Source organism: Pimephales promelas, chromosome 18, assembly GCF_988280905.1.
Source record: "Pimephales promelas chromosome 18, fPimPro1.hap1.1, whole genome shotgun sequence".
Taxonomy (NCBI): Eukaryota; Metazoa; Chordata; class Actinopteri; order Cypriniformes; family Leuciscidae; genus Pimephales; species Pimephales promelas.
The window spans coordinates 17464633-17481377 of record NC_142786.1 but is presented as its reverse complement, the minus strand read 5'-3'; the positions used below and the strand labels follow the sequence as shown (position 1 = coordinate 17481377).

The 16745-nt window shown below is 41.5% G+C and overlaps 1 protein-coding gene across 1 annotated transcript in view; it reads left to right on the top strand.

Moving 5' to 3' along the window:
* epha10 (EPH receptor A10) overlaps positions 1-16745 on the top strand; it is a 238340-nt gene that overhangs the window by 54469 nt on the left and 167126 nt on the right. The window contains exon 3 of the mRNA XM_039654266.2: positions 3198-3867. Coding sequence (XP_039510200.2) covers positions 3198-3867 — 670 coding nt within the window. The remainder of the gene's footprint in view (positions 1-3197; positions 3868-16745) is intronic.

Below are 16745 nucleotides of genomic sequence, written 5' to 3'. Positions count from 1 at the left end.
TTGTGCATACTATAAATCCATTGCTTTAATATAACAATATTCCGTAACACTTTAAGGGTTCATGTCATGAATTATCATGAATTCATGGATAAATGAATTATGCATTAATTCATATTAATATCATCAGGAACTAACAACGTTTTTTTTAACAGTTCAACGTTTTTCATTCATGACTTCATGGATGAACAAAACCTTAATTAAAACATTAACTAAGATGAGCACATCATCATGAATTATGATTTATTAAGCATGATCTAACATTATGCATATCGCTGTTGTCAACCTTGGGACGTCGCCGCTGAACTTTTTTGACGGCGATCAGCTGTAAACTGGCTTGGTCCTGCTCAGTTTTCGTTGACTTTGAATAAAACAACTGAAAGTTTTCCAAAAGATCCTCTGGGGTCAGTGTGTCAGCGTGACAGAAGTTTGATGCTGTCGTGTGAGAACAAGCAACAGCCGGCATTTCCTCCTCCCGAGTCCTTCTTCCTCACGTAAATGATTCGATTTCGATGTTACGTTTACCCATGCAGGATGCCTTACCCTCCGCAGGTTCACCAATGCTGTCAAAATTATTCATTTTTTTGTTTGTTTGTTGATCGAAAGGACAAAATAGAGAAAACCTAGGAAGCCGGGTTAGTTAAAGCGCTGCCGTTACTGTTTACATTGCGTGGAATGGTGCGTTGTCATTGGTTTAGCGGATATGTGGCATTTTGCAGAAAAGGGAGACTGGCGTTTGTCGCGGTTTGGAAAGAAAGGGAGAAAACATTACATAATAACACGGCGGATATCCCATTTTACGTAAAATTAAACATTGTTTTGTATCTGGTCGGTATTGAAAAGTCAGATTTTTGCAGTAACTCATTTTTTTTTAAAATGGCGTTTATCGCGTTTTGGAACCAAACTCTTCATATATAGCCGCTCTGGAGAATACCGTGATGTCATCGTCCATCTGTAGTTTCTGACCAATAGGCTTTGTCTCTTTCTTTCTCCTTATATTTAATGTACTTCTTTTTTTTTCTCCATCTTTACAAAATATTTCTAGTTTCTTTTCCATGTCTCCATTCCCCAACGGTATAGCTCATGTCTCCTGTATTCCCAGTCTGGACTGCCTTGCTCTCTCTCTCAGATAAACTCATTTGTCATTTCTGTGTCCTGCATCTCGCATCCTTCTTTCTCAATGCTAAAGCTCGTGCTGCAGATTTCATGCATAGTTTGATTCATAGCTGAGATGAACAGTAAGCCTGACAGAGGACGTTTTAGCTCAGGACGACACGCTTCGCCATTCGTAAGGTTTTCTGTGAGGAGAAATGCTGCATGCTGGGGACTCGGTGCAAGCTGTTATTTGTTTAGCTTGTTAATTCTGGACCTGACAGCGATTAAATCCTCTGTCTCCTGCTCCCACCACAGCTGTGTGGACACACACACACACACACACACACACACCTCTGTGGTGTTTCAGTCTCGTATCAGTGGAGAGTCTCAGCCAAACTGCTCAATTCCCTCAGAAACGAAGGATCTTCATTACACTGCAATTAATTGTGAAAACACTGTGAGAGTGTTCGCCTTCAGAGGCTCATTATAATCTCTCCAGCAGACAATGAGCTGTTTGTGCTGCTGATTGAAGATGCTTTACACTTAATATGTTTCGTGTTTGATATACTGTAGCTGATTTGCCACTAATCTTTATACAGATGGATTGAACTGCACGCCTTATACATATCAATACCAACATGTGATGCATGTATTGACATGGACAGTGTTGTACACGTTGTAATATGTAGGCATGGAAGTCTACAGAGATGTGCTAATGTACATCTTTGTGTGCATAGATGCATATCTACTCAAATATTTCACCTTTTTAGGGATTTGATGCAACAAAGAAAACATTTGAAGGTTAAATATGATTGGATTTGATCTGTTTATATAAGTATTACAGTTCAGCCTTTTAATGCTCAGTGAAAATGTGTTTTTTTTCATTTTTCTTAATAATAATAATAATTATTTTTTTTATTTTATTTTATTTTGCAATGATTTAATCCATTCATTGGCATTTCGCCAATGTTAATGGATAAAAGGTACAAAAAATGCAGTGAATATTTCATATCTCTCCAAATATGTCACCTTTTTAGGGATTTGATGCATCAAAGGAAACACTTGAAGATTAATAATTAATATTGATTTGATCTGTTTTTATAAGTGTTACACTTCAGCTAAGAGAAAATGTTTGGGCTTTTCTTTGCATTTATTTTTTTATAATAGAGACCTTGATTCTTCAAGCACAGTGAAAACATTTGTTGTTTTTTGAATTCATTGTAAAGGGTTAGTTCACCCAAAAATGAAAATTCTGTCAGTATTTACTCACCCTCATGTTGTTCCAACCCCGTAAGACCTTCGTTCATCTTCGGAACACAAATTAAGATATTTAAGATATTAAGATCGCTCCTGTATACTAGTCCATAGGCTTCTTGAGGGACTGGCTCTTGCTGTCCCCGAAAAGTCATTAAAGACATCGTCAAAATAGTCCAAGTGACTACAGGGGCTCAATCTTAAGTTTATCAAACGACGAGAACACTTTTGTGCGCAAAAAAACAACAAAAATAACGACTTTATTTCAACTATTCACTTCCTTCTCCATGAGCCTGTAAGTCAGTTAACGTAGTGTGATCGCATAGAGCTACGTCACACGTGGGCTCACTATTGGCCGACGCTGGTCATGTGTGTGTGATGCGTGTGACGTACAATAACAGAAGCTTACGCTAATAAACTAGTAACCTGACTCGCGCAGAGGGAGAAATAAACGAATGGTTGAAATAAAGTCGTTATTTTTGTTGTTTTTTTGCGCACAAAAGTGTTCTCGTCGTTTGATAAACTTAAGATTGAGCCCCTGTGGTCACTTGGACTATTTTAACGATGTCTTTAATGACTTTTCGGGGACAGCAAGAGCCAGTCCCTCAAGAAGCCTATGGACTAGTATACAGGAGTGATCTTAATATCTTAAATATCTTAATTTGTGTTCCGAAGATGAACGAAGGTCTTACGGGGTTGGAACAACATGAGGGTGAGTAAATACTGACAGAATTTTCATTTTTGGGTGAACTAACCCTTTAAACCATTGGCATTTGACCAATGCTAATGGAGAATGAATTGCTATGAGTATCACCTTGGTTTTTGACCAGATCTTGTTTTCCTCATTCCAGTGGGAGGAGATCAGCGGAGTGGATGAGAAATACAAGCCGATCCGCACATATCAGGTGTGTAACGTGATGGAGCCGAGTCAGAACAACTGGCTCCAGACAGGCTGGATCTGGCGGCAGGGCGGCCAGCGGATCTTCATCGAGCTTCAGTTCACGCTTAGAGACTGCAACAGCATCCCAGGGGTTTCCGGAAGCTGCAAGGAGACCTTTAACCTCCTGTACGCCGAGTCGGACTGGGACCTGGGCCGCGTGACCCGAGAGGACCGCTACAGCAAGATCGACACCATCGCTGCGGACGAGAGCTTCACGCAGGGGGATCTGGGAGAGCGCAAGATGAAGCTGAACACGGAGGTCCGTGAGATCGGGCATCTGAACCGGAAAGGCTTCCATCTGGCATTCCAGGACGTGGGCGCGTGCGTGGCGCTGGTTTCCGTGAGAGTGTATTATAAACGATGCTTGTCGACGGTGCAGAACTTGGCCGTTTTCCCGGATACAGTGGCCGAAGCTGCGTTCGCCACTCTGGTGGAGGTCAGAGGCTCGTGTGTGAATAACTCTGAGGTGGACACCGACAGTCCTCCCAGAATGCACTGCAGCGCTGAAGGGGAATGGCTGGTGCCGATCGGGAAATGCAGTTGCAGCGCCGGCTATGAGGAGGGACACAGCAGCTGTGAGGGTAAGACACACTCCGACAGTCGTGATGATGTTTCAGGCTCTACTAGAACAGGTTTTCCTGCTTGAATGTTGATTATTCTCCTCATATACTCCATATATTCTGCATTGTTGTAAGGCTCTGTTTACTTCCTGTCTCTATGAAGCCCCTCCTCCTAAAAGCACACTGTGCACTGATTGGTCGGCTGGAGCGTTGTGTTGTGATTGGTTAAGCGTTTTGAGTGTGTTTGGGAAATGTCCCGCCCCTTTCTATTACCGCTAGTTTAACACACTTCTAATGCTACGTTCACACCGGACGTGAATCGCGCGTCAAATTCGCGCCTGACGCGTCTAGTTTGACGCTTGACCACTTTGTGTTATTTCGCGTGTCAAGAGTGAAACTGGCGCGCGTAAAAACAAAAGTTTGAAGCGAAATTTACGCGCGTCAGAATCGAAATCCGTTGGCGGCCATTGTTTTTATGTCGACCGAGCATTCATCAAGAGAGTTACCGCTCTGTATTTACTCTGGAGAGCAGAACAGCGGCGTGGGGATCATCGTCGCCGTATATTTGTGTCCACCGGACCCTTCGGAGCCGAACCGTTTGGCGAGTTTCACCATTTGCTCGCTCCAGGAGCTGCGCTGGATGACGGCCGCTGTCAGTGGTACTTCCGCCTGTCGCGCCCAGTTTGATGACATATGTTGTCCCGCATCGGAGCGAGGATCACCCTCATCCACCTAATCTAGCTGTTATTTATTTTTGTTTTGATAATAAATAGAGCCAGCCTTCAAAAGTTATTAACCTGTCCTGTGATTTTTTTTTTCTCTCTCTCACGTCCAGACACGAATTTATGCACATATGTTGATTGTCTTTACATCATAATACTATTTTATATAATCTAGCTATGGAATGAATAACATTCAATACAAAATGAACATGTCTCGTATATAGAAATAATGATTTAAGTGATAAAACATTAGCTTTGTTGTGCATAATCCCACTAGTCATATTAACAAAATAATTTATTGAAGCATCCAGACACTTCACCACGTGAGCAAGCAGCTAGGCTCCTGATTGGTTAACGCGGCGCGAATTCACGCCAAAGTTCAGATTTTTCAACTCGGGCGGCAGACGCGAATTCGCGTCAAACGCGTGAATGCACAAATGGCACATTCACGCATAACGCGCTTAACGCGCCAGACGCTCAATTCGCGCGTGGCGTATTCGCGTCTTCCGCGCCGCGCTCCATGGCTCATTCGCGCCGCAGGAATTTTTCACGCGCGTAAAGCGTCTTTGCATTGACTTAACATTGAAATCATTCGCGCCTGACGCCCTATTCGCGTCCGGTGTGAACGTAGCATAACTAATCAACCAGGCCCGATCTTGCACACATCTATGGCATTAGGAATTTTGTATGAGCCTTTTTTTAACATTCTTTTCTTTTTTTGTCATTTTAATAGCTTGACAGTCACATTCATTTTCTTTATATATTTGAAAGAAGTATCAGGATTTTCCTGTGAAGTTCTGCTTGTCCTGTAATAAAGTGGTACGGGTCACACCGGGCGTGGGCCAGTGAACGATGAGTTTTCAGTCTATTCTCGTTCTCTGTCTCTCAGAGGCAGATGATGAGATGGCATGTTGTGACGTGTCACATGATGAAGCTCGCAGCTGTTAGTGTGACGTGGGTCGACGTGTGTCTGTGTGATGCTGGTCGAGACTTCAGGAGGTCAGCTGTGTGTGTGTGTGTTAGTGTGACACGGGTCAAGACTTCAGGAGATCAGAGGAACGTCACGCTCTCTAAACTTCTGTCTGTCACTGATCTGTGTGTGTGTGTGTGTGAGAGAGAGATTTCACAGGACATCTTGAAGGATTGTGTGATGCAGTGTGTGTGTGAGAGTGTCAGTCGCTTCACACGTACAGCGACAGGCTGGTACAACCAGACCCGGCATTGTGTCTTTCTTCCGTTATTAGTCGTCATCGATTCATAAACCACTAAGAGTCATGTGACATCTCGCCACATTTAAAGATTTACTGTGGTTTGTAAACTTGAAGATGCTCTTGTTTTGAGAAGATGTTTTTTCAATGATTGCCACACAAACGTATTTTTCAATGAATGCCACACTAACTTACTGTATAAAACCATTTTTTGATAGGATCCTTTAAATATATTATAATATTTTAAAATAACATGAATATAATATTTTTTATATTTTAAAAATAACATTATAATATAATGTGCATGCATTTATTTTTTAAACTCAGAAAACATGATTATTTCATGAGAAGTTCATAAAAACACATTAAATAATAAATTACAATGTATTATTATAAATAATAAAAACTAGGTCCATGGAACCATGTTTTCGATACCATTTTAAATACTATTATACTGTGATATATATTTAATGACCCTGATGTTCTGGTGTCAGTACTGAACTGGTTCTGCCACACACTCACACTGCAGTTTCTCCTGTAAATGCTGTGTTTCATGGATTATGGAGGATCCTCTCACGGCTTTACTCGGCTCAGTGTGTGTGTGTGTGTGTGTGTGTGTGTGTGTGTGGAGTTTAAACGGTTTAATGGGTTTGTGAATGGGTCCTTATTTTGTGTGATTGTATTGAGTCTCAGTTCCTCCCTTCATATCTTCATCATCGTCATCATCATCAGACGTGGGACTCATGACACTCACCGCCTCACAAGCACTTGTTCTGATCTCTTCTCAGTGAGATGATGATACACACCCAAACAGCCTGTTCCGGACTTCCTGTTTCACCCTGTGTGTGTGTCTCTCGCTGACACACACCACCTCAATCACTGGTTATTGATCATCACTCACAGAAATATGCAGTTAGGGTCAAGGCAAGGGTTCACGTCATTCACACTAATGCTGTAACGGCACTCCAGCCGTGAGTGAGTGAGTGAGTGACTGAGAGTTTGTTGTCTCTCAGAAAAGAGGATTGAAAGGCCAAAGATAAACAGGATTTCTCACCTCACATCTAATGACAGAGGAAGACAAACAAAGACAGCAGATCAGAGGTGTGTGCATGTGAAGAACAGATTGGATGAGTCGAGAGAGAGAGAGAGAGAGAGAGAGAGAGAGAGAGAGAGAGAAAATGCTGTGATTATTGTGTGTTCTCTGACTAGGATTGAAACACATTTCAGTATTTGATACCAAAACCATTTCATTTGCACAGTGAAAGCAGGATGCAAACAAGCCTGGAACATACTACTTTATTAATATATGTGTATAAGTGTGTGTGTGTGTGTGTATATATATATATATATATATATATATATATATATACACAGTATATATATATATATATATATATATATATATATAGGCCTATATAGATATATCTTAATATTAACTAATTAAAATGAGACAGTAGAGAATGTTGCTTTCAAGAAATCCCTCAATTAAGTAAATGTATTATGATTATTTTTACTTTAACGAGTCAAGTGCCTTGGCTTGATACGTTTTTATTAAATAAATATTTCTTTTTAGTATATTCTGTTTATATATAGAAATAATTAAAGTTGTTATATTATGTTATATTATATTTTATATTATTCTTTGTGGAATGTCGCTCGTTTCTGCGCTCAATGATAATGAGACTCAGAGTTATTGATCGGCTCTAATCCTTCACTAAACTCTTCAATCTCTCTGTGTGTGGGTCGACACTTCTCAACGTGTGTGTGTGTGAGCGAGAGAGAAAGAGAGAGGGTGAAAGTGATGTTAATGAGTGAAGAATGAACGGCGATCCCGAAGAGAGTGAGTGTGATATGTGTTTGCGTCAGTGTGTGTGTGTGTGTGTGTGTGTGTGTGCAGGAGCGAGTGTGTTTTAACTAAATGGCTCGATAGTATTGACTCAGGCCATGAGTAGATGTTGATTGTGTCTGGAGAGGTTGCACTTGACAGGTGTGTGTGTGTGTGTGAGGCCATGAAGCATCACATTTAATTATTTTCTGTCCGCTGTGGGCCGTGTTCTGTCTGAGAACGAGGACAGGTTTTAGGGGTTACTGGAGCGCTGGTTCTGATTTATGTTCAGTCTGTGATAAATGCAGATTGTGATAAACGGCATGAAGCGTAATCACTCCAGTCTAACACAGACCAGGACATCTGTGGACAGGACACACACACATCAGTGTGTCCATCATCAGCGCTTTCAAGTCCACATGAAGTCCACATGTTTACTTTCTAAATAATTCTAATTCATCTACAATTCAATTGTTTTTTTTTTTAATTGTCATTTTAAATTTCTTAAATGTTTTTGTGGATTTAAAAAAAAAAATATGTTAAATTGAATTATATATAATATAATATATTATATATAAAATATACATTAAATATATATTATTATTATTTTTAAACTTTTAAAAATGTTTATTTTATTCCATTTTAATTGTAACATTTACATTTTATTGCAACATTTTGACATTTAATTGTACATTTTATGTAATGCTAACTTTTATCATAATTTAATTTTGGATATAATCAAGTCTGATCCTTCTATTGTCATTTAATAATCCTGTGTTCTTGTTCCTAATAGATTTGAATGTTTTAATGTTTAATGTATATTAATGAACATAAATGTAAAGAGTGTGTGCTCGGAGGCAGTGAGGTGGACGGCCTCATACGGGGAGACTTCTGGAAGTGTGTGTTTGGTAGTTGTGTTGTGTCACGGATTACAACATTATACGCTTACACAACCTCACAAATCAAGAAGTGTCAAAGTCATCCTCATTACATGGAGGGACTCGTGTGGGACGTCCCGTCTGCCCTCGGGTTTTTGCCCTCGTGATCAGTATCAGAGCCTGTGAGACGGGGAGATGTAGATCATCACTCCTGATTTGCAGATGCTGATGTTCTTGAGCGGTAACAGTCTCTGGATATACAAGAAGGAATCATGTCTGAAGTGTCTCATGTCTACACAATCTTCCTTTCAAAATTACACACAGTCTCCAGGATCTTCCTGTCTCTATGAATATCAGAGTATATATATATCAGAATATATATTAAAGCTCACAGAATATCAGAAATGCATGTTGAGAAGGCTGGGCTCGCTCGCATATTTATTGGCAGAGGGATATTAAAACACAATCTCTATTGACACGGGTTGCTATTGAAAGCTATGGGTCCAGCACTTCTCCATGAGGGATATGAGAGGAATGCAGATCGCTGCGTCGCAGTATATCGAGATCAACATTGGTGCCCTGGAGGATTATATAGTAACAAACGTTTTGCTGCTTTTTCTCAAGTAAAAGAGAAGTCTTCTCTACCCACAACACACTTAGAGATGATGTCTGTGATTCAGTGGCGGATTATAAATAAACACACTAGGGCAGGAGTTGGAGAGTATCATTGAGCTCGCCTGACCCCAAACATTTGATTTCAGGTTTTGTTGTTGTGTTTCCTGAAGAAACGAGTTCTTCACACACTCTTTAAAGCAGGCTTGGGAGGAGGCTACTGGATCTGAAGTGTTCGGGTTCGCTCTTGTTCTATTAACTCTACGCATCAGTTAATTCAGTTTAAGGTGATGCATAGATATTCAAATTCTACATTACGTAGAGCTTCCCCCAGCGGTTCTCCTTCATGTGACTGTCGTAAACCTGACTGTCTCTTTTGGACATGCGCTAAACTTTGAGTTTGCTGTAACATATATGAGTGCTTCTCTGACGTGTGTGTGTGTGTGTGTGTGTGTTTGACCCTGATCCACAGATCGCATTATTAGGATATTCTGTTTCTCTGTCAGATCATAATGTCTCTCTACAAAGCACTATTGTTTATGGATTATTATTGCTAAGAGCATCTTTCTAATCAGACACTGTTCCTCAGTGCGGGTCCTGCTGGAATACTCACATGGACAGAGTGTGGAATTATGGGTAAACTTGATCAATAGAGCTAGCACTTTAGTCCAGACATTAGAAAAATATCAGTCTACTCGTGCGTTTTATATTTAATATGAGCGAAATACACATAACACAACAAATCTTTAACTTGTAGGTGACAAAATATTTTAGTAAATTCTATTAATTACACTTTGCAAAACAAAAGAAATAGCCTACTAACCGGATCAAGAAGGGTCGGCCTCCACAGAACATAAAATATTCTTTTTATTTGATTTTTTTTTTTTTTTTCGTGTTCGCATTTATGAGAAAACAAACTTTGTTACGGGCGTGACAGTTCTCCATTATGGACTTGACCGCCCTGAAAGTGACTTTAAAACCTTCACAGAGATCTTAAAGAGAAACCACAAAGCCTTTCTTTAAAGTGAATTTCCTTTTTTATTAATTGTATCTTAATTTCAATCAATATTTCAGGTTTTAATAAATAAGAAGTAAATATAGTAGAAAATAGATTATCATGACGGAGGAGCTGGTGTGTGAACTAGACTCTGGTCTAATAAATGAACTGAAACTCAGCGTATAATGAATACTCTCCTCACAGGCCTGAGGAATATGTGTCTTTGAAAGCAAAGGTGGACAGGAGTCAAAGCCTAAGCCTAAGCTTATTGCTTGGCTGATAGAGACTGTCAGATGTTCATGTATTGCTGGATTAGGGAGATCATCTGATGAATGTTTTTTCGATTTAGTTTAGCAATGTGGGGATGACCCAATCTGAAACATATTGCAACAACACATACCACTTCACAGCTGGAGTTACTTTCAGGAGATCTTCAGATGATTATTGATTGAAAGCTTGTTGTAGATGACCAAACTGCATTGTGTATTTCTAATAATCACATCGCTATCATGCGGAATATGATGGAATATGATAATGTGGTTATTGTTATAGTTATTGATCTTGATGTGAACAGCATGGCCTTTGTCTGAAATGTCACGTTTTGTCAAGAAAATGGGTCGTGGATGCAGTTTCATCTTTTACTTAGAACAGAAGGCGTGAAGGTTTGTGTTAAAAAGCCTCTATGAGTGTGTGAGATGTGAGTGTTTCAGAGCGACACAAAGCTTTCAGTGAAACGAATAAGCGAGAGCTTGTCTTCATCTGTCTCTCAAGGACTGTGACTCGAAGCTTAATATGAGGTATATGTTGAGGTATGAATAGTAAATGTTGATTATTCTCCATTGTTGCAGCTCCTCTCTTCCCAGTCTGTCAGTAACGCTCTGTTTACTTCCTGTCTCTATGAAGCCCCTCCTTCTGAAAAGCACACTGTGCTCTGATTGGTCAGCTGGAGCGGTGTGTTGTGATTGTTTGAGCGCTTCGACTGTGTTTGGGAAATGTCCCGCCCCTTTCCATAACCTGTTTAACAAACTACTAACTAACTCACCCAGGCCCCGCCCCTTTATTCTGCGTATGAATTATTATAATGAGGAATATTGTGATGTGTTCCCAGAAGAAACTCAAGACTACAATGGAGGCGTTTCAGGAGTTCAGAGGACATCATCGGTCCTCTTCAATCCAGATGGTTGGCTAATCATAAGAGATCATTATCATAGATGTCTTAAAGTTACAGTAGCAAAAAAGTGTAACGGACCGAGACGGTGGAAAAGAGTCATTTATATCCGGACTGGTAATTATAGAGATGCACAAATGAGGTGAAGAGATGAACAGATGACAGGGAGGAAGACTGGAGAAAACGTAATTAGACATGTAAGCATAGGATGGAGTGTGTGTGTGTGTGTCTGTTTGTAGTTTAATTAAAGGTGCTGTTGTAACTCACAGATGTATAATTATAAGTCTTAAGCCTGCAGCAGCGCCCGAGATCTTTCTGTTGTGTCGCGACTCTCACGCCAACGTCTGCCATATTTACACACACACACACACAGACTGACAGACTGAACAAAAAAGAAACTGAGGAAAATTAAAAAAAAACAAAAGGTAAAAAGAACAAACTAACAGAAGATTAATTTCTTTCAAAGGAAGGAAATTGCACGGGTTTGTGTGTGTGTGTGTGTGTGTGTGTGCGTGTGTCTGTGTGTGTATTTTATTTGTTTAAACTTTCTTTATTTATTTCTTTATTTCTTTATTTAGTCTCTTATATGAGTTTGTCCCTCTCAGTTGTCAGGATTTGTGTGTTAATCGGCTGCTTTACTCTCTCTCTCTCTCTCTCTCTCTCTCTCTCTCTCTCTCTCTCTCTCTCTCTCTCTCTCTCTCTCTCTCTCTCTCTCTCTCTCTCTCTCTCTCTCTCTCTCTGTGTGTGTGTGTGTGATTTGTGGCTTGGCTCAGTCTTTGTTCTGGTTGGCATGATGCCACCGATGCCCATCTGGTCCAGACTGTGAGTCTTCCCTGGACACTCACTAGTGTTCATCATCTCTAGAGTTGTAGCTTTAAAACTCACACACTCGCCTGAGAGACTGATGATCATGGACAACGACATACAGTTACCACACACACACACACACACACACACACACACACACACACACACTGTATGACTGCATACAAAAAATAGGCTGATGGAGCCGTTACTCTCCTGGCACGTGGGGGTACTCTTTTTGTGTGTGTGTGTGTGTGTGTGTGTGTGTGTGTGATGGGTAGGTTAAGGTGTAGGGTTAGTGTGTGTGTGATGGGTAGGTTTAGGGGTAGGCTTAGTGTGTGTGTGATGGGTAGGTTTAGGGGTAGGGTTAGTGTGTGTGTGTGTGTGATGGATAGGTTAAGGGGTAGGGTTAGTGTGTGTGATGGGTAGGTTTAGAGGTCGGGTTAGTGTGTGTGATGGGTAGGTTTAGAGGTAGAGTTAGTGTGTGTGTGTGTGTGTGTGATTGGTAGGTTAAGGGGTAGGGTTAGTGTGTGTGTGATGGCTAGGTTTAGGGGTAGGGTTAGTGTGCGTGTGTGTGTGTGTGTGTGATGGGTAGGGTTACTGTATGTGCGATGGGTAGGTTTAGGGGTAGGGTTAGTGTATGTGATGGGTAGGTTTAGGGGTAGGGTTAGTGTGTGTGTGTGTGTGTGATGGGTAGGTTTAGGGGTAGGGTTACTGTATGTGCGATGGGTAGGTTTAGGGGTAGGGTTAGTGTGTGTGATGGGTAGGTTTAGGGGTAGGGTTAGTGTGTGTGTGTGTGTGTGTGTGATGGGTAGGGTTACTGTATGTGCGATGGGTAGGTTTAGGGGTAGGGTTAGTGTATGTGATGGGTAGGTTTAGGTGTAGGGTTAGTGTGTGTGTGTGTGTGATGGGTAGGTTTAGGGGTAGGGTTACTGTATGTGCGATGGGTAGGTTTAGGGGTAGGGTTAGTGTGTGTGATGGGTAGGTTTAGGGGTAGGGTTAGTGTGTGTGTGTGTGTGTGTGTGATGGGTAGGGTTACTGTATGTGCGATGGGTAGGTTTAGGTGTAGGGTTACTGTATGTGCGATGGGTAGGTTTAGGGGTAGGGTTAGTGTGTGTGATGGGTAGGTTTAGGGGTAGGGTTAGTGTGCGTGTGTGTGTGTGTGTGTGTGATGGGTAGGGTTACTGTATGTGCGATGGGTAGGTTTAGGGGTAGGGTTAGTGTATGTGATGGGTAGGTTTAGGGGTAGGGTTAGTGTGTGTGTGTGTGTGTGTGATGGGTAGGTTTAGGGGTAGGGTTACTGTATGTGTGATGGGTAGGTTTAGGGGTAGGGTTAGTGTGTGTGATGGGTAGGTTAAGGGGGAGAGTTAGTGTGTGTGATGGGTAGGTTTAGGGTAGGGGTTTCATCAACTAGTCGACTAGTCGACTGTCACAACCACTAGTTGGCGCTGTTGGGCTTAGTCGACTAGTCGGAAACAAAATTATGACATATATATAGATATATTTTTTTTGTTAACTATCCCTTTAAATACAAGCGGCAGTACTATATACTATAAGCACTATAAGGCGCACCTTCAATGACCTATTTTAGAACATTTTTCAAACGTTTGACTGGGTTTGCGTTATGCATCCACTAGGTTTAGGGGTAGGGTTAGTGTGTGTGATGGGTAGGTTAAGGGGTAGGTTTGGTGTGTGTGTGTGTGTGTGTGTGTGTGTGATGGGTAGGGTTGGTGTGTGTGCGTGTGTGTGTGTGTGTGTGTGATGGGTAGGTTTAGGGGTAGGGTTAGTGTGTGTGTGTGTGTGTGTGTGTGTGTGATGGGTAGGTTAAGGTGTAGGGTTAGTGTGTGTGTGATGGGTAGGGTTAGATGTAGGGTTAGTCTGTGTGTGATGGGTAGATTTAGTGTAAGGGGAGAGAATACACAGTTTGAACTGGATGTGTGCTACAGGGTCACCTTCACCCTCCACTGCCTGTCTAGTGCTCTCTCGTTCACACACATACACACACTCGCTGAGGGGAAACACATCTCAAAAGGTTCATTTCTCTACAGAGCTTCTAAACTGTGACAGGAACCACAGAAGAGTGTCATACATAAATTACACACATTATCTCTGCTCCAAAATACAGTGAGGCTCTCGCTGCCTGCGTTCCACAGTCGAATCATGGCTAGAGGTCGACCGATTAATCGGCCGATTTTTGCCATTTTTTTACATCATCGGCATCGGCCAATATCCCATATCAAGCCGATTATTAGGCAGGCACATCTGTGGGCAGCCTAGTGTTGTCGTGCTTGACGCGCGCTGCCGCATTTTCCAGCCGAGTGAGCAGCAGACCTCATCCAGTGCCTAAGGAGCTAACGGCAATGATTCCGTTCGTATAACTCGCTTATATTTAATTAAAAACTTTTGATATGTTACTGCCAACGTCGAGAAAAAACCTGAATAAGCGACAAGACTTTCGGCTACTTTGGATCGTAGTTGAAGTTGCATTATCACAGAAGAGTTGCTATCATGTCACAATAAAAAGCAATAATTTTGCAATTACAGAGTGAATCTGAGACTTTTATTTGTTCTGTTTGTGTGTCTTATTTTTGAGAGGGTTGTCAGAGAGACCAACGGACTATAGCTAGTGACAGGCTGGCTTTGCTTTGCTAGCGGGTAGCTGCAGACAGACCCGGTGCTAATACAGCACTGGAACCTTGACCACCGTTATCTTCCGCAATGAATATCAACGCGGATTTCTGTGCTTCAGTTTGGTGCTACTGTTATGCCAGTGCTTCTCTCGGATGCTCAGAAAACGGACGTTGGAATAACAGAAACATCGCTCTACTTACCGTTAGCAGTGTTGGGAAAGTTCGCTTTCTACATGAACTAGTTCAAAGTTCAATTCACACATTTTAAAATGAACTAGTTCATTAGGGCCCTATAAAATCCGTTTTATTTTGTCCCAAATTCCGTTTTATTTTTTCCCAAATTCTGTTTTTTCCGTTTTAATTTTTGGGCCCTTTAATGTTATTTTAGTTAAAACAAAAAGAGCTTTTAATGTTGCTTTTAATGTTAATGATTAAAATGTACACAAATAAAATAGGCATTTACTCTTAAAATGACAAATACTGCATGATGCAACATAACACTGCACTCTAAGTACTTCAAGTAATAACAAAATATGGTTATGAGCTTTAAACTGTCCTGTAAAATTATATTAGTTTATATAAGTTAAAATAAAAGTCACACTCTAGCTGCGTCGTAATGTGCATACTATCCATCCTAAATAGTATGTGACATTACTGTCAATACTATTTCGGGCATAGTATGCACATTGGGATGCAGCTTCTGTCACTCGCGCGCACTGTCGAGCGCTCTCTCGGACACACTCGAGCTGTGTCTGAAATCGCTCCCTATCCACTAAATAGTGCACTATATCGGGTGTCGGCCATTTTGTAGTGGTGTCCGAATTCTGAGTGAACGACATCATTCCCTACATTCATTCACTACTTTTACCCACAATCCTCTCTGAATTCGAGTGTACATTCGATGTACACTCGCTGAAGCCCTATTTCCCACAATCCAATGTGGAGAGAACTGAGCGCGCATGTAAGTTCGGCGCGAGCAAGTTTAAACCAGAGATTACATTACATCCAGTGGAGGATTTGAAAAATATCCGTTAATCGTCGTTTTGAACATAATAACGGTCGCCGGAGGGCGCTCGACCACACGTCATCTGTGAACGTGAGAGTTAATGTACAATTTCAGTCCATGAAACTACAAAGCTGGCACGGAGGTATAATTACAAAATAAAGTCATTATGATTGTTATTGTTGTTAATATTATTTTATAAAGTAGGTAATGTAAGATAAAAGTAGTTTTATCAGTACGCGTGACGAAGCCTTTTCTGCGACAGCTCCAACTCTCCGACGCACAGTGTAAACGTCAGCGTCCGAATTCACTCACTTCATCTCGTTCACTCCTTGCAGATATAGTGCACTCAAATGCCATACACTATATAGGGATTAGTGAATGAGTGAACGAGTGAGCGGTTTCAGACACAGCTTCGGTCTCTCTCGCGCGCTCTTTCGGACACACTCGGTCTCTCTCGTGCGTACTGTCGAGCGCTCTCTCGGACAAACCGGTCTCTCTCGGACACACTCGGTCTCTCTCGCGTGCACTGTTCAGCGTGCTGTCTCGTCTCTCTCGCGCGCTCTTGACTCGGGCACACACTCGGTCCGGCACAAGCGGCAACCTCACCGTCTCTCTCTTGAAGCCAACACGGAAGTGAATTAAACTGCAATTTATCGAGTGGCCGCTTGAGGCAGGCTGCAGAAGCGAGTCAAATCTGTATCTCCCCCATGTTAAAATGCCCAACTTTACAGCAGAAAAAAACATGTTTACAGCCTGGAGCAAAAAGTGGCCTTGGTCTATAGAGCTCATTTTTCCCTTCATGACAACTGTGAGGGGGTGATTTTTTTTTTTTTTTTTTTTTACAACTCATCTCTTTAAATTATATTTAAGCCTTAAAGTTCTGCATAATTAAGGGCGTGGCCACTTGAGTGACAGGTGGATTCTTGCCGCCGCGTTCACTGTCGTTTGTCTGCTGTCTGTTAGCGTCACCCTCAGCTGTGTTTGTGCTTTTCCGGGATTATTTCATACAATTTAATACATGTATTATACGTTCGCCTGTGCACGCTGTG